General features: G+C 35.0%; 1 protein-coding gene across 1 annotated transcript in view; it reads right to left on the reverse strand.

Moving 5' to 3' along the window:
* The window catches only part of MCTP1 (multiple C2 and transmembrane domain containing 1), a 215,830-nt gene that overhangs the window by 80,882 nt on the left and 112,508 nt on the right, over positions 1–22,440 (reverse strand). The window contains exons 11-15 of the mRNA XM_058823353.1: positions 19,951–20,053; positions 17,732–17,834; positions 17,284–17,385; positions 16,863–16,937; positions 15,178–15,297 (exon numbers count right to left, since the gene is read on the reverse strand). Coding sequence (XP_058679336.1) covers positions 15,178–15,297; positions 16,863–16,937; positions 17,284–17,385; positions 17,732–17,834; positions 19,951–20,053 — 503 coding nt within the window. The remainder of the gene's footprint in view (positions 1–15,177; positions 15,298–16,862; positions 16,938–17,283; positions 17,386–17,731; positions 17,835–19,950; positions 20,054–22,440) is intronic.

The following is a 22,440-nucleotide window of genomic DNA, read 5'->3' on the forward strand; positions in this document are numbered from 1 at the left end:
ACACATTTGTACCCCACCAGATCAGATATGGCAGATATTTATAAATATATGGAGATTTACTGGTTGGGGATATTCCTACTGATTTGAATGAACTCAATTATGAATGTAAAAGCACAGGCTCTGTTAACTTTTAGGAACAAGGGTATCTCCACCACCCTATACATGCCACTGCACTATACATCCAACGCGTAATAGTAACAGCAGTAGCAGCAGTGTTCTCTTGCATTTACCTTCAGCTAAGGCAAGCAATGCAATTGAAAACTAATATATTCTGCCTTTCAAAAAAATTCTAGTATCCTTTTTCCTTTTCCACTTTTGAGGGGGGAACAGTTTCAAAAGTAGTACGAAAATAGAAAATAAAAAGATAAATATTATTAAGTGCATTTTGTATTATATAATAGAGTAATAATTGAGAATATTTTTTTCTTTCAAATGTATAATTCAGCAGTTCTGTATTTAAAGGCTGTATTTTTCAAATCTATAGTGACAAAAAGACAGCACCCGTTCACAAGCACGATTACATAAATTTTAGAATCCCTACTGTGCTATGAAAGCATGAATTTTAAAATGAGATTTTCTTTTCTGTCCATTTGTCCAATTCTGAATTTGTTTTAGGCAGAAAATGTCCACATAATTTTTTAATTTGTATCAAATAATTGTGACATTCAGAGTCAATTATCTGATGAGCTGAAAAAGTGCCTTAGTTTACTGTCTCAGATGAACAGATAATCTAGATTAAACACTTTTCTGAAATAATTGGGATACATTAGTAGCGAATTCCAGCTTGTCTAAATACCCTATTCCAAAGAAATTGACCACAACATAAACTTAAAAATATATAAAAAATAACCTCAAAAAGAACCAATGGTACAGATGTATGCTATAGAACGACAAAAAGAGTGTTCAGCAACAATACGTATCTTTTGCTTTATTCTTAAACTACTAAATCTCTCTTAAGAACAAGATCCTATTCATACTGCTACTGATTTTAGATTCAAATTACTATGCAAAATATCCAATTATTCGTGATTTTCATATGAGATTTCAAGAATGGTGTGATCAAAACTCATCAGCTATTCCTATACATATTTTTAGAAATTGAGTAAAAAAAAAGTTTACATAACTGTAACTCCACATATACATTATTCTACATACAATATAATTACATCACAATTAAATAAGTCCAATGCTATTTTATTTATGAAAATAATACTGAATAATTTTAATAGAAATATCATTATAATTAAACTCTTCAGAGTACATTTAAGTGACTGATGAAGAGAGAACCACACAGGTGGCAGCATGTTCCTAACAACTTTATTGTGAAATTAAAATTTAACTCATTTTAAAATAAAATTGTCTGTAAATTAGTTCAGGTTGCCTTTGCTGCAGGTTGAATTTATTGATATATTATTGTATTCTGCCAATTTTCAATCAGAACGTCTGCGAGCAGTTAGTTGTAATGTTCATGGGTAGCTGGAGAAATAGCAGTAAAGAGAAAAGTTCCTAATAGATTTCTCATTATGGCAACTAAATTTTCAATGACATGCCCGTATCCTTCTATTAATAACTGTCCTGTGACAAACTAATGCATCAAAATGTAATGCCATTTTGGTGCTGTCTATTATTTCAGATGCAAAGATATTTTTTCTCCCTTGTTAGATTTCTTAACCCGTAGCCACTATTAAATTCTGCCAAAGAGTGGGGATAGCAGATGTCTATAAACCCTCCTAGTTTCATAACAAAAGGAAAACAATGGCTTGTGGATTACTGCAAAAATATTTTTGATAGGGCAAAATTCAAAATTATTCAGTTACATGCAATTATTCTTAATTTTGCTGCATGTATATGCAATACAAACATTTCCAACTTTTAAAATCCTACCATGATTAGATAAATCATAGCTGACTTAACTAAACATTTATACCCTGCTGTAGTTTTTTCTTTGAATGCTGTAACAGAATTTACATGAAGTTCCTTCCAGGAAAAAGGCTATTATTTTTTTCTTTGGAACTTTTCCCTGAAATGTTCACAGAGTTCTTCAGAAAATCGATCAAAACTGAAAAAGTAAAATAAAATAATTTTCTTTATGAATGCTTGATGACCTTTGGCACCATTCACTATTTAGAGGCCCATAAAATAGCAGATAACATATATGACTCACAAATTACCAATTATGAAAAATTATCTGGGGTAGAATGCTGTAGTAATGCAAAAAGATGGATTACTTGTCATAAACCAACATAACTTTTGTTTGCAAATCCAGTATCTCACTTCTTTCTTTCATGTTGGGAAACTTAAAATTATTTTTAAACAGCATTAATTAAAAAAAAATGCAGCCCATCATACAAGTCAACGCTGACCCAGAATGAATCTGTTATTTTTTAACCAATATATATTTTATATTTTACTATCTCTTCTAAAAATCAAAATTCAGCAGAAATAAGATACATCACACAGCAAGCAGATAGTCCTGTACTTCAGAGGTATTGGGTTTGCTGGTTCTACCAGCCATACCTTAAAGTGTTCTCAGAGAAGTGGTGCATTTGTTATTGTCAGGTAGGCAACAGCATTTAATTAGTCAATAATCACATTTTAGAGCACAGGCATCCCCTATTTTAAAACACTCCTGCATTAGAAATTCTTCAGAGTTTTGGATTTACTTTCTTCTCTGCATCTTGAGGGAGACAGACTTTTCAATTTTTAATAGAAACAATGTGAGAAAGAATTAATGTCTGCAGAAAATAAAATAAATACAAGCTTCAGAGTACCACAGTGCAGTGCCATCAGTGTTGAGGAGTTACCTACGAAAAACTCTGTCTGGTGATGCAGCTGAGCATTCATTACACCCTCTGACTGGTAAATGACAGGACTGCTCAAATCAGAGATAAACCAAGATGAACTTTTTTTTCATCCAGAAACCAAAACCCCCCCTTGTCAGCTTTTTGCCTTCCCTGCAAACAGTGAACCCATTGCTTTTGGCACAATGCTGAGAGAAAAATACCAGCAGGAATGCTTCTGGTGCTTATGCAAGTAAGTGCTGTATCTCCCAGCTCCAGTTTAAGCGCTGACTCTTTTTTCACATACAACTTTTGCTCTGCCTATGCCAGAATCCACACTAATCTTTGGCTTACTAACTTTGGCCAAATTGAGAGGGGACACCTGATTCATAACACCGCCAGTTACAGCTCTTAACTGTCTTGCACTGTGAGAAACAGTGGAATGATTTAATTAAAATAATTGCATTCAAATCAGACATATTAGACATTGTAAGTAAAGGAGCAGAAGGGTGAGCGCAGTGATCTGGAGACAATGAAGCATACTAACCAGAGTTTCCCAGGTTCAGATCCCAGGTCAGATACATACTCCCTGCTCCCAGCTTCAGCCGAGAGTGTGCCCGGAGGTGGCTGCCGCTGCTTTGGGGAGAATGGAGGAGTAGGCTTGTGTGTCAGGGTGGGGAGGAAGGGGGGATTAGTTGCATTGTCACTCACTAATGACAGCTGCCAGATGATTAGAAAGCACATTAGGTTCTTAACTTTAACTTTGCTAATCGCAAGATCAAACTCCTAACACCAAATTGAGGTTTTTTCATATTTAAAAAAAAAGAGGAAAAGAGAGAGCACATTTGCTGCCTAATCTGGATGTAAGGTAGTGAACAAGCATGCAGTTGTAAAAATCAACTTTGATGGAATAAAATACTTGACTGATTTAGATTGGCCTCAACAGCATCATTTGCAATGGCTATGCATACAGGACTAAGGTTTTAAGCAGAATTATTTCTTCCTATGAAATTCTGACATTCAAGAATCAATCAACAAAAGGAAAACTGCATTCAAGCATTTTGAAATTATATTTTTCAAGAAGGTGGCACTGGAGAACAGCACAGCTCTGCTACATTTACTGTAAGAAAGCAAAACCAAACCAAAACTTGCAGAAAAAGAGCTGAGTAGCCTTTATCATGACTATTCTCTGAGTAGGCTGTTGATCAAGGCAAATGTACATTAACTTCTAGGAAATGTGCAATTTTACTATGTTGTCCATATAGACAGAAATCTTACTTCTTTAACACTATGTTTGAAGCAGGTTCAAAATAGATGGTTAATGGTAAAGCTGTAATGAATGTATTTTCTTGAAGTTTGGTTGGGGTTTTTTTGTTTTGTGTTTTTTTGGAGGTTTTTTTTGTTGGTTTTTGTTGTTGTTGTTGATTTTTTTGTTAGGGTTTTTTGTGTTTTGTGGGGTTTGGGGTTCTGTTGTTTGCTTTTTTGTTTTCATTTGGTTTGGTTTTTTGGTTGTTGTTTATTGTGTGTGGTTTGGTTTCTTTTTTCTCCCTTTCTTTTTTTTACTTAACCTATGGCTTTGATGCAGCTGCTCTTGGATATACAATGGTTACCCAACCATTTTATGGCTTTAACAAACCCTTACTTTCTGCCTCTCATTCTATACAATGTAGCCTCTATTTGCACCCAAGTGCTACTAAATTACAGATAAAGTTACAGCAAATTTGTTTTCTCAAAAAAGCAGCGAGGCCTAACATCCCCTGAGTAATAACAGCCTTGCTTTTAATTCAGAAGTAGAGCTGGAATAATTTTCCCTCAGAAAAGGCAACAATAGAGCTGTTCTTGCAGGGCTGAATGGGGCATGTCTCAGTTTGCAGGTGTGCAGGTGCGGCAGGGGAGAGGCAGAGAGTGCCTGATCTGGGTGGGCAGCCCAGGCTCCGGCAGGTAACTCCAGACTGGAACACCATCTATTGGATGGGGCTGACAGAGCTCTCGACTCTGAAGCAAAGAAATATGCTCCAGTGAATCAGTAATTTATAGAGATGTATCTTGTTCATACTGATGAAATCAAAGTAGCTAATAAAAATCTGAAGCACTCCTGAAGCAAAGCAGAAATGTTAAAACTCCATAAAACACAGACAAAGCGATTCTTGAATGTGAAAATACTACATTATAAAGACCTACCAATACACTGCAGTTATTTTCCAAATGTTCCAGCTAATAGACTGTGATGAAGAAATAACTTCTTTTTAATGTGTTTCACTGGAGTTGTGTTAAAGAAGCTTAATATTCAGGATTAAAATCCCTATTATGGCTGATGTGAAGCTGCAGTGCTATGAAGAGAGTGATATAATACAGAAACAAAGCTCAAATAAGGCATTAGTTACCTCTACTGTAAAATTAATCACCCCCATACATTTCCATGTTTACTTGCTGCAATATTATGATACTATTTCCAAGAGATGAAAATCAAGCACATTTAAGGAACAAGCATTAAGGGCTGTTAATGTGGTCTTATGCTGGTAATCATTGTCTTGGGAAAAGTATATTGTGTTTTACACACTAATGCTATGACGTGTTTATTAACTCAGAATCCTTCTGCTAACAGTGCTTTAAGCAAGTAATAATAAGGTGGCAAATATTAAAAAACCTACTTTTAAATTTAACTCATGTTAAAGGAATAAATTATCTGTGGGTATTATTTCTTCTTCAAGACAAAAGTGCAACAAGAACACTATGTATGAATCAAAAATTACTCAGTCCTTCTTTTTAAAGGCAAACATGCTTTAATAAACACTATTGGTATCCCTTACAGTATTGATTACCCATTTTCAAAGGAACTAGTTAGTTTTAATTTTAAAAAACACACTTTTCCTGGAAAATTAAGGATTTGTCATTGGAAAATAGATTCAAACGCATGCAGCTGTGCCTTCTGGTCTGAGATAAGGAAGAGATTTTTGTCTCTGCCTTGTAAATGAGCACCAGGAAGAAGAAGAGCAAGAAAAGCCTAACAGACACAAGCATGTAAGAACTGAGGAGAAATGTAAGGAAATACCAGAAGTTCCAATTATATAATATCATTTTTAACAGATAACTCTGCAGTGCTAATAACAGCTGTGAGAGTAGTGGTCAATCCCAAATAAATAAGACTAAATTACGTAATTTTTTTCTATTTTTGAGAATCTATGTTCCCCATAGAATATTCGTACACCTGGAAAGCAGTTGGTTTCTTGTAACTTCAGAGCAACAGTAATAGCGTAGATGTTAAAAATGAAAATGTACAAACTCACAGATCTGCCATAGAGTTGTAAGTCTATTCAATATCACCAGCAGCCATTTGGCTTACAGCTATTAATTTTTTTTTTCTTTTCAGTAACAATTGGAGTCACAACATTAGTTAGTTCTACTGGTAAGTGTTAATACTTACCCTGAAATAAATACAGTCTGCCACTGAATCCAAAATAAATAATACTTTTTAAATTATGTCATCTTGTTTATTGCAAAGTATTAAACAGATTGCATGTATAAACAATTTTTTTTCTTTCTAAGAGCAAATAAGGTGAACAAAAAAAACAAACAATAAAACCTGCTTTCACCAAACAAATGGTTATGACATTTACACGCTTTTTACTTCAAGGTCAACTGAAATTCTTCTTTCCTGCAGAAGTTAAATCACCTCAGCATGATACTTGGTAAAAATTTAACATTCTGTCCACACAGTAAAATGTTCCACATATTTAAAAACTATCTAGATGACAATGTTTCTTGCATAAAATGATCTTTAAGGCAGTTTTTGCTCCTCTTTATATTGCTGTGACCAGTACAAGAAGTTACTGTGCAAGATAGGCCATTGCAAACATGCAGGCTTTACCAGTGATGTGGCTAAAGCTACAAGAGTATTTTCTTCATAAAACTGCAACCACAAATTTGGCCTGAGAAATTTAAGAAAACATTCTGTCTGGACAGTAATCTGCATGATTCACCCTTGTCACCAAGATCTTTAGGTGCTGCCTTGGGAGGGATAGGAGAAAAGCACATAAAAAAGTAATTCAGGAAAGCACTATTTTTTGGAAAATGTTTTCTTAATTTTTCAGGGATGGAAAACAACCTGAGTGGCAACTTCATTAACCTTGACTGACACTATAAAATAAAAATTATGCTAATAAACTTCTGTATAACTCATACATAACTTAGAAGAAAAGTAAAAATATCCACCCTTTGTAAACTTCATAAGTGTTTTTCTGCAACAGCGCCCTTCAGAGATTTGTCCCCTTGACATTGAAACTGTCTGCTCAGTGCACAGACTGGTTATCCCAAGTAAGGAACAACTTCTAGTGCTACAGCTTTTTCACACTCTGTCACAAGGAAATTTCCCTATCTCTGACAAAAAACAATTGTAAAAGACCACTGCTTTCCCAGGACTTCCCTACATATCTCAGTGGAGTTCCACTGGAAACAAAGCTTCTTGCATCGCAAGTCCCCCTTCATGTGGGGTATCATCATCACCACAAACAGCATCACGACCCACCAGGGATTTACAAGAATGAAACAAACACTTTCAAACACTTTCCAGGTCCAAACCATACATTAATAGAATGGTAAGCATGCAGCAGCTCTCTTTTGCTAAAAACATAGGATAAAGCTAGGTGTGGCAGACGCTCCCTCTTTAGGAAAAGAAAAACTTCACATGTAAGTTTTGCAATGGTTACTTAGGGTTGTTTTTTTAAAAGGCTTTACTTACATCACTAATAAAAGCAATTACTGCTAGTCATATAGCATTATGTGTCACTAGTAGACACAACATATGCTCTAAGGCTTTTTTAATGTTAACAGCCTGGATTTCTCATTCAGCTACTAAAACTGAAATTATAAAATTGTGAGTTAAACAATATAGGCAATAGAAATGCATATCTGAAATGTTACAAAATGGTCTAAAATGTTTTCACTTCAGTAAAATCTGGCACATTGAAAAGAACTGGTTTTTTTCCTTAATTCTTCCACTGAGACACTTATGTCATCACCTAGCAGCTACATACCTACTAAAGAAACAACTCTACAGGGATAAGCACACTGAAGATTCCTTAAGTAGCAATAGGAAGAAACTGGTAGTTTAATTTCTGAATTTAATTTCTGTCCTTTCTAAGTCTTTTACACACTGTATTTTCAAAAGCTTTGAAAAAATTGCTTCTCCGTCTGATTTACCTTACTTGAGCTTTTCTTACCAAAACACAACATATCTGCTTCTTTTGTTACTACATTGCAACTTTTGGCAAAACCATGACATTACATTATTTTAACTACTGAATGGCCCAGAGAAATCAGTGTGTTCTACAGTTCTCTCACTTCAAAACAAACCTTATAATACCCATTGCTTCTAAAATAAAAAGGAGGTAAAACACTCTGTAATGCGACTTTATAATGTGTTGGTTCTCATAACACTTATCATTAAAAGGTGATGAAAAAGATATAACTCAATCATGTGCAGTATCTAAGTCATGGAAGTTTAAATGGCCAAGATCTTCTGAGATAACTGTAAAATAGCACCTCAGGGAACCTGAGGATGATAGGGTACACAACTACCTTAGAACACCCAAGCTACTTATTAATTATCCAAATTCAGTGTCAATGATGTCTGAATTCTTTCAAGTGCTAATTTTTTCATTCAGTACTGTGTTTTGCACTGCAGAAGAGAGTACAAGTAAGAATTAGTGATGCGATGTAAGTCTTTCCTGGGGGCCCGATGGTCCACTCTGCAACCCTGCCCAGTTACACCAGGCAGTGGGGGATCAGAAACATTCTGCAAAGTAAGACTGCAACTCACACTAATTGGCTGCCCAGATTTCTAGTCACATCACAGTCCTAACAGGAAATCTAAGCTTGCTTTTAGAACTTGTTAGGTAATGCTAAAAACAGGAGAATGAATAATAGTTTTTGTAAACTTCCTCAATTTTTCATCAACCACATTTTCATCCATCAGACTTCTTGATGTATCAAGTTACAATAGCATTCAAAAAGGTTTGGTAGTCAAATATTTTCAGAATACTGTCAGCTTTCAAAGGAGAATATATGGGGAAAATGGTGTAATATTGGAGGAAAAGTCTAAGACATGGGATACCAATGCTTTATGCTGCTGTGTATCCCTGTTCGATAAAACACAAAATAAAGAAAGTAATTTCCCATACAGCATAGGTGTTTTCAAGATTTAATGCCTTAAGATTATGAAGAAACTCAGAACAGCATCCAGTTAGGTACTAAAATATATATGCAGGTAAAATAAACACCTATGGGAGCAATTAAAGTGCTTAAAGGTAGAGCTAGTGACATTTTCGACACCCTTGGTGGGCATCCCAGTCACCTGGATGGTGATGGCAGAAATGACAGAGAACCTAAGACAGACACATACTCTTCTGGGACAGTAGCTGGACAGCACACAGGATGCTCTACATTACTGAAAATGGCACAGGTCTGTGCTTGGGCAATAAATCTCACTGCTAAACTGGTTTAGCAAGTATGCAGTCACTCTGTGAAGAAAGTAAAATGAAAGTGACTTTTTATACACAAAATAAAGTACTTAAAGAGGCTTTACATATACAAATATTCCTGCATCTTTCTTTGTATCAGATTTGCAAACACACAATTTGCAAAATAAAAGATATGGACTGATGACAGCAGGTTTTCCACACCAGTATCATTACTCATTTGTTATAGTTAAGAGCTGTATTTTTAATCATAGCTGGTGCTGGTATGTTCTTTCAATATTAATAGCTAACGGATCTCTTCGGTCCTATATACCAGTTTTTTCTGCTATTTTTTTCTTTCCTTTTCCACCTTCTAAAGCTTGGCACAAAGTATAGCTAAGTGTTGTAAAAAGCTTAAATTCCATTGTAATTTTGAAGAGGTCCAACATTAGTTCTGCTGATAATATCGAAAATTAGGAGGAGGGGAAACAGAACTTAAAACACTTTTCTTTTTCTCTCCTTTACTTTGGAAAAAAATGCCACCAAACCCCACAGCAGTCTGGTCCACCTATTTTTCTAAGTTGTTGGTGTGGATACAGATTACAAAAAGCTGAAAGACTCATATACATGTGTGCAACATGCATCAGAAATTAATCTTGTTCCTGGCCTTGCCATTACCATGACGCTTTACCTCTGCAAATCTTTTGAGAATAGGCAGTTTTGACAGCATCAACAATTTTTGGAAAGGCTTTTTTGGGGAGATAAGAAAAGCTTTTCCAACTACCTAACCAGCACTTATTCAAATTTCAAATTCTAGACAAGAGATGGCAAGGAAAATTTGACGATACGTTTCACCCAGGTTTAGCAAAAAAATCCTATTTGAAGGTTGTATCTTCAGTAATAGTATCCATGATGGGAACATCTACAAGTTTTTTAATATGTGTGAAATTCTCATTCTCTTACAATTACAGTGTCAAAAACAAGGAAAATATGTAATAATTATGACAAATGCATTCCAACCCTTGATGGTATCATACCAAATCTCTCTGGCAACATAACCTTTGTCTTTCTTCTTTGAGTGACATTGCTTCCAAATACACACAAGTGATTGTTTCCCTTTTTACTGAGGAAAAGCTTAGTAAATTGATGAAATTTCTTTCTGTCTCATATCCTTCTAGGAACCAGTTCTTTTAAATCCTGTTTCCTTTTCAATTAATTAATGTGACACCACCAGAACTAAAAAGCATATGTGCAAGAGAACTAACACTTAATCAAAAGCTAGGGACGCTATTATGTCATTTTCACACATGAATTCTGTAATGTTAGAAAACAAGTGAAGGTGAGTTAGACCTGAAAAATGACTTGGATGCAGGGAGAGTCATTTTATCAATATTTGAGAGGCTGAAAAAGAAAGAAAAGTATCTTCTCTGTGTGTGCATGTACACATATAGAATAAATAAAAGGAATAAGAACAGGAATAGGAGAACGTGCTCATAAGAAGCTTTAATTTGAGGCTAACATTTATCATCACATGAGGGCACTCTGCTTCCAAGTGAGAAACAAAATAAGTTTATTTACGAGTAAAATAATGAGCTCATTGCTCAAGTAGGCAATTAAGTACCTTACCGAAGCCATTTTGGGATACCAAACACTTTGAAGATTATATATTCCCTCATGGTCCACAGTGAGTGTACTTCTTTGTAAAGAATGGTTCTCTTTAATTACTCAGTTATGAAAAATACTTTAAAAGCAAGGGAATATTTTTGATAATGCCCATCTTAAACTTTTCATTAAACTACCAAATTTAAATTTTAACTTTTTGTGCACTCTGACATTTTTGTCTGGCATTTTCATTAATTTTGCAACATACATAGCTGAAATGTTAACTGATCAATACTTTGTCTCTCTCCTGTAGCACTAGAGCAAAGCTCCCTGAGGACCATGGAGCACTACAGAAATTAAATGTGTATCAAATGTTAATGTTAAACACAGCAGTACTTACTGTATAATGACTGAAATGGTTAAAAGAATTTCAAATGGACAGATGGTAGCACAAATTATTTACAATCCCATGTCAAGATTAAAGTTTGTCCCATAAAATAATCACTGACTCACACTGAAGTGTGTCCTTTTACTGATAGCCCCATTGTCCAATTATTTTTCTGCTCATTATAGTATTGCTAGAGAATTAGAGAATTGCTAGTATCATTAGAGAATTTTTAGTTCGGAAAAAAAGAATACACACCTTTTTCCCCTCAAGTTGCACCCACTGACATCTATAAGAACAGAAATGTCTGGTTAAGAAGCTGATGGAAATTAGGCCAAACTTAGGAGACATTTCAGGGCCCACAGCAGATTAATCTGAAGAAAAAACATCCACTTTTGTATACTTTACTAAAGTTCTTCCTCCTACCATATTAATTACCAAATAGTAATAAAAAAAAATTAACTGCTAAAGACTGCAAAGGTCTGTTTTAAACAGAGAAAAAGATGTGATTTTATAGCAAATGCTCTCTACATATTCTGTTTTTCCCCACTGTATTTAGGTCTTAAGAAGCATAAATATAAGTACATAACACATTCTTTATCAGCATAGACATGGGACATAATAAAGCTGTTATGGAACTCAAATATTAACTTAATGGTGTTGCTATGCACTTCCTTTATTTAACAGGAAATAAATACAAAAAATCAGGAGGTAATATAGAATTTCATAATTGCTCTAAGATAAAGTCATATGCTAGCAAGACCAACCTATCATTCATGAGCTATTGATTAGTATCTTTAAGTATCTGAAAAATAACAGCTATTAATACATCACAGTTTTATATATATATATATATATATATATATATATAAATACACACGCATGTATAAAATTTTTCTTCTGCTGCAAATTACCAAAGCATAAGAATAAGAAATGGAGGGAAAATTCTCAGCTATTCAAAAAAATTCCCAGTGAATGTGATGAGTTTATGAAGTTTATCAGAAACAGGTAAAATAATGTTTAGTTGAGGAAGTGCATAATCTAGAACATTGAAAATGTAACTTGGAGTTTCTGTATCATTGACCTGATGCCTTTGAACAGATTTTGGAAAGAATCATCCTAAATCTTCAGTACAACATTTCTGTACCTAAAATGCCCCAAATAATGTAAAAGTTTGAGACAGATAAGCTCAGGAATGTAAATAATCAGCAAGCCCTTTCAAGCCTTGGTGAGTACCAGTGTGACTTTCCAAGGAGAATGACTGTAAAAAGAACTGCAGTGAAGAGTGCACAAAGCATATGATGTAACTTATTATAGTTAACATATTAATCAAAGTTTTCTGTAGGTTTCCAAGAGAAGTTTTCCTTTCCTAATCAATCTTAGAAATTACATTTTTGGAAACTGAGCTATTCTGCCAGAATTTCTTCACCTATGGTCCCCCATATCCCCATTAGAAAGAAAAGTCACATGGTAAAAAAGTATCCATTACTGTAATGCCAAGAACACGGGGCACTGGGACATACACAAAATCAATCCTTACACCAATCCTAGGTGAAATAACTAACTCTGTATCAGGATGCACCCATCACAGCATATTTTCAAATCCAATAGGATAGAAGAAGTGGTTAGTTTAAAGCTTTACTTCTCATATGTTGTTTCTTTTTCTGGCTAAAGAGCTGAATACCCCCAGAACAGCCTGTTTCTCATCTCCTTTCTGGAACTGACATTTCAATGTGAGATTTTCTAGCCTCTAGAAGACAACTTCACAAGGAGATATAATTTGTATAATAGTGAAGAGAAAATGAAACATATACATACATTAATTTTATACACTCTATTAAATGCAAATGTAACCCTAGTGCAAGTATAATTCATCATAACACAAGCAAGTGGATCACTCCCGAGATTTCAACAGCCTATGAAAGTCTAGAAACCATCTAAACCCAAAGCTTATAATCATGATAAAAATTCACATATATTTGACTTGGCCAGCAAAGACTTCTTCTGCCTGACAAAGGAATGATTTGATCCTTGGAGAGGATAATATCAGGTCAAAAAGCACAAGGATGCATTTTGGATGCAGAAGTGGAATACATCTGTACAATCACAGCACTGATATAATCATAAAAATTTACTGCAACACCTACATAAGCAAAAAAATACTGTAAGAAAACCAAGAAAATCAGATTGTTTAAAATATATGTCTCCCTATATAAATAGGGAGAATAGGTATGAAAAATATATAAATAAATATATATTATTTTATAGATATGTTCATATTTTTCATACCTATTTATATATAAATACATAAATAGGTATGAAAAATATGAACATATCTATAAAAATATAACCAGGAAAATGTTTCTACTGCAATACGCTGTAACTATAATAGTAACATATACTGATTATTGGCCTCCCTACTTAAATTCTGTTTTACATACTACTACTACTACTTATTATTATTATTATTATGACACTGATTTTTTTCTATGACCAGAAACAATTACATTTTAACAGCAACCACTACTTCCACAGCCACAGAAGTGTGCCAGCAGAAAAAAATTAATTTGCCAAAGAACAGTATGTCTTTCCATTTTCCTTTCTTCCACTGGCAACAGTGTTCCATACCCATATTAAAATCTGACTTAGAGTGATGAATACTTACTAACTGAAGCAGTTATAGCAACATGAAACATTTGAGTTTTATGTTGAAACCTGTATCTTCCTATGAAGTGTTGATAACTGTTAACTGAAATAATAGATCACGTCTCTATAGCAAACAGCAGCAAGCATATTTTGTCTTTCCACACAGTGCCATTACTACAGACACTGGCAAAAGTACAACCCCCTTTGAATAGCACTTGTATCTCCTGTACTCCCAATGAACATGGCAACCAAGGGTTTAACAAGCAACACAGTAAAAACAGAGCCCTGCTAGGAGAAACTTTCTGCAAAACAGCATAATTTAGGGACAGACCCAACCACCCCACCCCATTTTATTGCACAGCCAACTACCAAAGCCTGGTTTGATTTCTTCAAATTTGAGGCACCTGACCTTCAGGCACCCAAGTAAAAAGTACTGTCACAAGATGATGTCTATAATTATTCAAAGTTATACTGAAACCCTTCCCTGTTCATAATCATAGTGGAACGGCTACTAATCTCAGTATCTCTCAGCTAATTAAAAAAACTTTGAAATTCCAGAAAGTATGTCCATTCATACATTTCTATTCTGTAATGAAAAAATAATGGTTTTGTTTGTAGCTCTTATGATTTTAAAAATAAAGAGGTATTTATCTGAGTAACACAATGCAATCTAGAATTGTGCTTGTAATTCTTAAAATTTAATAGAAAAATAAGGTTAATAATAATGAAGATAATATTCCTGAAGAAACAGCAATTTTGTTTAAATTGCTAAAAACAAATTCACTTAAAACCATTCACTAAAAACTATGACCAGAGCTTGCTGCCTAAAAGGTACTAATTTGTTTGCATTTATGTTTTTAAAGTTGGGTTTGTTTTATTTTGGTCGATTTTTTTTCTAGGAACACCACCTTTGAATAATTAGTAATCAAAATACTTTGAGAGTCATTATTCAATATGCAGGGGGATCTAACAAATTTTAATGAACATCATTTGTGAGAAGCTTAAAATATATTATCCATAGCTCACTGGCTCTATTTTGATTTGCATCACCTGCTTGCGACTTATAAAATCAATTACTTTTTTACTATAAATATACAATTATAAATTTTAAAAATCATTCTATCTTGTTTGTGTGACATTTTAAACTTAATTACTTTTTAAAAAAACTGAATAAACGTGACTGATGATATTATCATAATGCAAACTTCTAAATAAATTAAAAAGAAACCACCAATCTACACAGTATTGTCTCTCAGTCTAGAGCACAAACACACTGGGATGATTAAAAATAGTATAAAGAAGATCATACCAAAAAAGCAGCTAGACTTCTTGGAGGAGAATCCCAGTCAAAACAACTGCTAATATAGCAGACAGCAGTAACGAGCGCCATGATACAATGCTTCATCCGGATGAAGTTCCTTAACAGCAGCTGTTAAAAAGATGAAAGACTGAAAATATTTCAAAACCCCCAAAAAGTTTCAGGAGAGGCTCACGCTAACAATACTGTCATTCTTAATTTGGGTGAAAGGCTGAGAAAATATTAAGCTCTCTACCTCCTAAATTGAGCAAGTTAATGTAAAATCTGAAACTTGGAAGAAGGAGAATTTGCTAATTGTATCAATTGGTATTTGTTGAATTTAATTCTAGATTGTACAAAAATTGTTCAGCATTCAAACACCACTTGCAAAATTTCACATATTATTTTATTAATTAGATTTCAGTTTCATTAAGCCTTTAACAAATGTTGGCCATTTTTAATAAAAAGATGCTGCAGGACACTAACCTGAAACTATGCAACACTACTGCTCTAATTTAATTAAGATATCTGCACCATTTAACATTTTTAACAAATTTGTCTCTCTGATTTATTTTGAAAGCATTGTTTTAAGTATTTACCAAAGTAATCTACATATTTTCAAATTACATATATGTAAGACATAACAACTCTAGGTTTTGATTCTAGAAAATGTACTTAAATCCTCTAAAATGGAAACACACCTCACAACAAAAAGTTGGACAAACCAGTGAATGATATGTGTACTGAGACACATAGAAAATGGTCACTCCTGCCATCTGCAAAAGTTACAATGCCATTTTCATTCATGAAAATAGGAAGAAGAATGAATCTTGAGTAAAAAGCTTTGTTGCTTTTTTGATGGAAAAGTAGTGCAAAATTCAGCTTTAGTAACTGCATTACTCAAAATTGCTAATAAAGAAATATTCTGCCTCTTGAAATGTTTTGTTTTATGAACTACATCATAAACTGATATAAAATTCATCCGGCAGATAATCTAAACCATGATTAAGAATGCAGGCTTTCAGAAACAAAGAAAGCAGTTCTGAGACCTTTGACTTTTCACTGAAAACAACAAAAATCTTGTTCCCATAGTCCAACAAATTCTCTCAATTTAAGACACAACATTTGTGGAATAAGAAAAAATGAGGCCAAAGTAGTTTGAGTGCAGAAGAATATGTGTATTTAAATAATTTTTTACCGAAGCATTAAAACTGTGTGTAGCAAATATATTCAGAGGAAAAAAGAGTCAAGACATTTCCTATTCCTGGGATTCTAAAGAATTTCAGTCTGCTATCACCTTTGATTCAAACCTTAGTCAAGTAACTTCCTTGAAATTTGGCTAAAAGAATGATGACTCTTTCCTTGCTACAAATGGAGAACTTTCAGGTCGAAGTTAACAGCAAAAATTTATGCAAGACTTATTTTACATGCACCTGTGCAATAATCTGATATGTGTGAAACCTGATGGTTTCAACTGTGTTCTTATTCATGTATTTCATGGAAATTAGGCAGCAATTTATAGAGGAGACACATTAAACCTGTGTATTCCATTTCTGACTTCTCAACCTATCATATTCTTTTGTAAATAGGTAATGAAAATGTTATTCTTTACTCTCAGCAGTAGGATACCAGATATTTGAATGCTCACACTTGATATTAAGGATTTTAGAAGGGATTAGTGTTTCCTTACTCTTTACCTGTTTAGACAGTCTGTCTTCCTCTTCAATGTACTTCTGTTCTTTGGGCATTAAGGTTCGTATGCTGGCTTTCACCTATGCATTAAAATGCATGTCAGTAATTCAAGTTTACTTGCTCCTCACTAGTTACACAAGCTTCAATTCACAAAATTTACCAAGTTTCAAAGTCATGGCTGCCAAGCTCGGGACACATAAGCATACACAGAGACAAGAGTTGCTACTCTGTACATTAGCAGCAAGACCAGCAGCAGCAGCAACAAAAAGAGTGGGTGTGCCAAGCAGTGGCAGAAGAGTATTCTGTAGTATACATCAAGGCTTAGAGAAAATGAGGAATGACAGAAATTCTCTACAAATCAGGAACAAAAGCTTTCATGAAACTGAACTCTTTAGCAGTACAAAAAAACCCAAAGTTAAGACTTACAGCATTAAAAATCACATCTATTTCAAGATAGATGACCCCCTTTGTTGGCCCTGTCAGCTGCTTGTTTTTCAAGACGTAGGCTTTCTGTTCACCATTTTGAATCTGCAGGAAAAGGACATGACAGCCGTCTGTCTTGCGGTCTCCGCTGAATACACCCCCCCGGTGACCCCTGACCCCCAGCTGCTGAAACTGACAGAGAACCCAAAACAACTGTGGCAAGTCTGACAAGTACCTGTTCATTACCAGGACCGAGTCTGTCAGGAAAAATTAACTATCATGGGATTCAACATGGCCGTGAATAGAGTATGTTAAAATTTTAGTGTTCTTATTACAGACCTTGGTTGAGAAATGACAGACTCAGAGCTGCAAATTTTTATTTTTTTTTTTTTCTCTTTCCCTCCTTCAGCAGGAAAAATTCAGAGCAGTATGTCAGGTGAATGAAGCTTACAGACAGCAATGGTATAGCAACTTTGCCTAGAAAGTCAGCGCTTCGATCACGGTCTTCGTCGTAAACTGTCACTTCAAGCACTGAGTGGATGTCCTTTATATTGCTACAAAGAGAGAAGTACACACAGAAGAAAGAAGTCACTTACACCAGTGAGTACCAAGGACAAAACTGTAAAAGGTTAACACAGATACCCATCTGTTTTTCCAAGCCATGGAGGAGAACTGAGATTAAGTGAATGAGACATCTCTGCATATAACCAAAATGATTTCTAAGGGCTGCAATGATTACTCTCTCTCTCTCTCTCTGCAAAGCTTTTTATGACCGAAATTCTTTCTAGGGACCAAAATGCTTTCTAATCACTCTTTCTCTCCGAAAGGCTTTTCCAGCACAAGTTTTCTGAAGGACGTTGCTTTAAATCTCCTGCCTGGGGTTTGCACTGCATGACCTGCAAGAAGCAGCACTGGGGGATTTATAGCACCAGCAGAAGGATAGAGAGCTTTTAAAAGCTGCTCTAAAACACCGCTACCCTTGTGGCAGTTCTTACTGCAAATACAATGAAACCTGTAGGTTTATAAATGGAAATAATTACAATCTACAAGAGCTTATCCTTGCAATAAGAACAGATTCTTTGTTTCTGAATTTCTCATTTAATTACAAATATACAACAAATTACAGCAAATACAGAACAAATAATATGGAACAATGCATCTCTCAGGTACAACTGAGGAAAAAAGACTGCAAGCTATTAAACACTCCACTGCCATGCACAGGATATGTCACTCTACATGTAAACTTTTGGGTGAAAAATTCATATTCCTTATTTGAATAAAAAAATTACTTGAGAGAACTCATATTTGATTGAATGGCAGATCCAGGAAATACAAATTCAAGCAAAGCAGTTCAACTTCAGTAAAATATACTCCTCCAGATGAGGGATTGCTAGCCCAAAATTAATTAAGAAATCTGAATATAAACGCAAATGTACATAGAAGAAAGGCACTGAAAGCCTTTAGAGGTTTTCTATTCGATTTCTGATTAGTCTTTTGTCCTCTACAAATCTAGGCAATTCCTTGTGCACAGAACATTGTCAAGAAGCAGACGATGATTAGTTATTGGCTCTATTGGTAAATAACTAGAAATATATAATGAATTTTAGCATGGTTTTGCAGATACAGAAATGTGAACTACTACAATAAGCTGTTGGAAAGTACAACTACTGTGAGATTTGTTTCTTTTGCTCTGAGTTAATTTCTGAGATCTCACTGCAGGTCACAAAACCGATACTAAATACATAAATGATAAATCTAGAGGGGAAAATAAAAATTAAAATCAGACTGAGTTTTCACCTTAAGGGCAAAATATAGTATTTTAATGTACAACAAGGTGAAGTAAGTGTACATTAAACTAAATCTTCTACTGCTTTAGCAGAGGATTGTTACTGATTTCAGCAGCAGTGATCAGTTTTTTCTACTCACTGGTGTCACATTACAGTCAGACAGACAGAAGGGAGAAAAAAAAGGCAATTGAGCAAGGCAAACAACACGGATTTTGTCTGTGGAAGACCTTTTTTCTATTTTGTCAAAGCCTTTAACTGTCTTCAAAATAACAAAAGGATAGAAGAACCAATCACATCACTCCTCAATCAATTGTTTTAGACTGCATTTTTCGCAACAGCTGTCTTGTACTAGTATGATACTAGATGGTATTGTGAGAAGGGCAGTTAGTAAATGGAGACAAGAAGAAATTATTTAATCATATTTCAGAGAAATATAAATGCATGAGGAATTTCTAACTGTATGTACCTATCTAATGTTTTTTACAGTTAACAACCATATTTTAATAAAGGTCATATTCACAGTATCTTTTTTTTCCCCATTCAAAACTTCAGGGGCAAATCCATCACACTGGATTTGACCCTTGAAACTCTTGCTGAACCTAACAGGAGCCTGGTGTGCATACCATTACTCATACATGCCTTCCAAGAAACAGTCCTGGCATTTTTATGTTTAAAATTATACCACTTCTGTATTTGTTTTCATGTTTTTAATCCTCAAAACGTATTTGAATGTTTAGTTAAGAACTATCAGTATGTCATCACTATTCTCCTTTAGAACTACCAGTAAGTATTTTTGTTCCTTCCTTCTCCAACACGCTCATCCCAAAAAACTACCCAAAACCCACTGTCCATCCACTTCCCCCACCTAAATCCAAACACCTACAATGTGAAGATTTTGTTCCATTCTGGATTGAGGTTCCTGTAGACAGTATGTGTCAGCAGTCTGTCATTGTTCAATTCAACTACACAAAATGGATCACTTTTACCTGTAAGAGAAAATTTAGAACTAATTTTATGAACTAAGAAAACACATGATGAGCAAGCTTAAAATAAAACAAGTTTAGGGGGCTGTTTCTTACTTTCTGAACTTCACTGTAATGGTCTGCACTATATTCAGGATATTCATAACACACTACTCATCTCCATAATCTATTAACGTTCTTTGCTAAAAGAACAATTCTTTTGCTTTACAAAAAAGGGGGGAGGGGGGAGGAGACAAAAAATCACCATACAGACTCTTCTGATGAAACACAGCATGTTCCTAGAAGTTGCCAAGCACCCTTGTGAGACAGTTAAGAGAACTTCACTTCAATGGTACCAATGACCCATTCACGTTAAAGATAACATAATGAAAGTATTTTGATATGAAGGAAGTGTGTTATTCTGTATTATTTGTAACAACACAGCACCTATGAAAATTATACAAAGACCATTATGCTGTATTATGTTTCATACTGTACAAATCCTCTCCCCTCTCCCCAAAATCAAAGAATCTTGATGACAGACTCATATAAAAACCTAACACAAGATAAAGCGGGCAAGTACAATTAAAGAATGAGATGGTATGGGCTGGAATTATGGGCTGTAGTCTCAGCACAGCAGAAATGCAAACATGGTTGATATTTTATTATACATTAAAGCACAAAAAAGTAGTTTTGTACATACTTACAAAGAGATCCCTCAGCATGAAGGCCACCAAAAGAGAAAGTATGAAGTTGCTGCTTGGAAAATGTATTATGTTGATAATTGAAGCATGATAATGGAAATGGATATGAAGGTATATTTTTTCCTTTAAAGAAAAGCAATGGGCAAAGCAAGTGTGTGCACATGCGTGTGTGGTGTGTATGTGGGCATGTGTGTGTGTGTCCTTAAATATTAAACAAGCAGCTTACAGGAAAACACTGCAGGCAAGCAGTGCTTAGATACTAAGGAAAGCGCAAGAAAAATGATCAGAACTGCAAGTTTAGGGGTAGAACATGAAACTGACACTAACCCTTTTAAGGTTTTATTTTAGAAAGACGTTGTGGTTTATTTTAAGCTCACCAGGAAGTTAAGCTGCTCCCCCTTTCCCCAGCCCCTCTTTCATGTGAGAGAAACTAAAAGCAGAAATTATGGGTTGAGGTAACAACTAACTGGAAATGGCAATGAGATAAGAAAGCAAACAGTAACAGTGTATAAGAGAGGGTGATTATATGCAAAATGCTCCTAGAGTCTGACACACTGTCTCCACACATGGTGTGCCACCCCATCATTCCCTACACCATGTTTTTTCCCACAAGCCTAAGACAATGAAAGATAATGGCACTCCAACTTTCCACACCTGTACTTTTTGTCCCCAAGACCAAGAAAACAAAAGAACCCACAATGTTGGACAAATCCTCCAGCTGGAATCAGCACCAAGCCACCACTCCATTCGCTGCACACTCCCAGAAAGGGAGAAAATGGCTGCTGCACCTCTGCACTGCCCATTTTCCTCCACCAGAAGCCATGACCTCTTCATCTTGGAAGAGAGACTCCCTGACTCCTACATACCAGCAATGATTTAAGTACATAGAGTAACAGCCTAGACAAGCCCACACGACTCTAGGCTCTACCCTCACACATCCTTGGCCTAAACTAGGACAAAAGGACAAGAAGAAAAGTAGACGCCTGAATCTGATACTTAAGAACAGCCTGGCTATCTGAAAAAGCAGTACTCCAAAGTGGGATGGGAGAAAGCAAAAGGTGGGTTTAGTATCTTCAGCATTCCTGAAATTACCTAGAAGGTTAAGGAGGGGTGGAGAGGTAGACCTAAGGAACAGCTATGATGGGAAGAACACTAATGAAAACATGAGGGGCATGGTGGGAAGACCTCTTTCAATAAAGAGGCAATAAAGGGAAGAAATCACATTTTGGGCTAAATTATTTAACTCTTATTTCAAATTATGTCAGTAATGATAACTGCTATAAATCTGTCGAAAACCAGACATGCTATCCTGCTTTTACATTTTTATTTTCTCTAATAACTGGAAGGAGTGATCTTTGCCTTTGGCACAGTACAAGAGTACACATTATTTTCATGTAAATAGAAAGCTGAACAACAAATTGCTGCTCCCTGGACCCAGGGGAACTTTGTCTAATGTAAAGGAACACTTGAGTTGCATAGTACCGCATGACTTGCTCTTCTCTTCAGACTTTCTTTGAGCAGTAAACTGTTCAAAATATATTGAATGTTGGCATTGGCCCTCCATAATTAAATCTACCATACTAGGCAATTGTGTTTCTCAATGACTTAATTAATTCTGTATTATTTTTTCATGCATTATTAGAAACCATAAACTGAGTAGCTACAGTAGCTACATTAGTGGGGCTACAGTAATGATATTAGGGAAGG

This window comes from Ammospiza caudacuta, chromosome Z, assembly GCF_027887145.1.
Source record: "Ammospiza caudacuta isolate bAmmCau1 chromosome Z, bAmmCau1.pri, whole genome shotgun sequence".
Lineage (NCBI taxonomy): Eukaryota > Metazoa > Chordata > Aves > Passeriformes > Passerellidae > Ammospiza > Ammospiza caudacuta.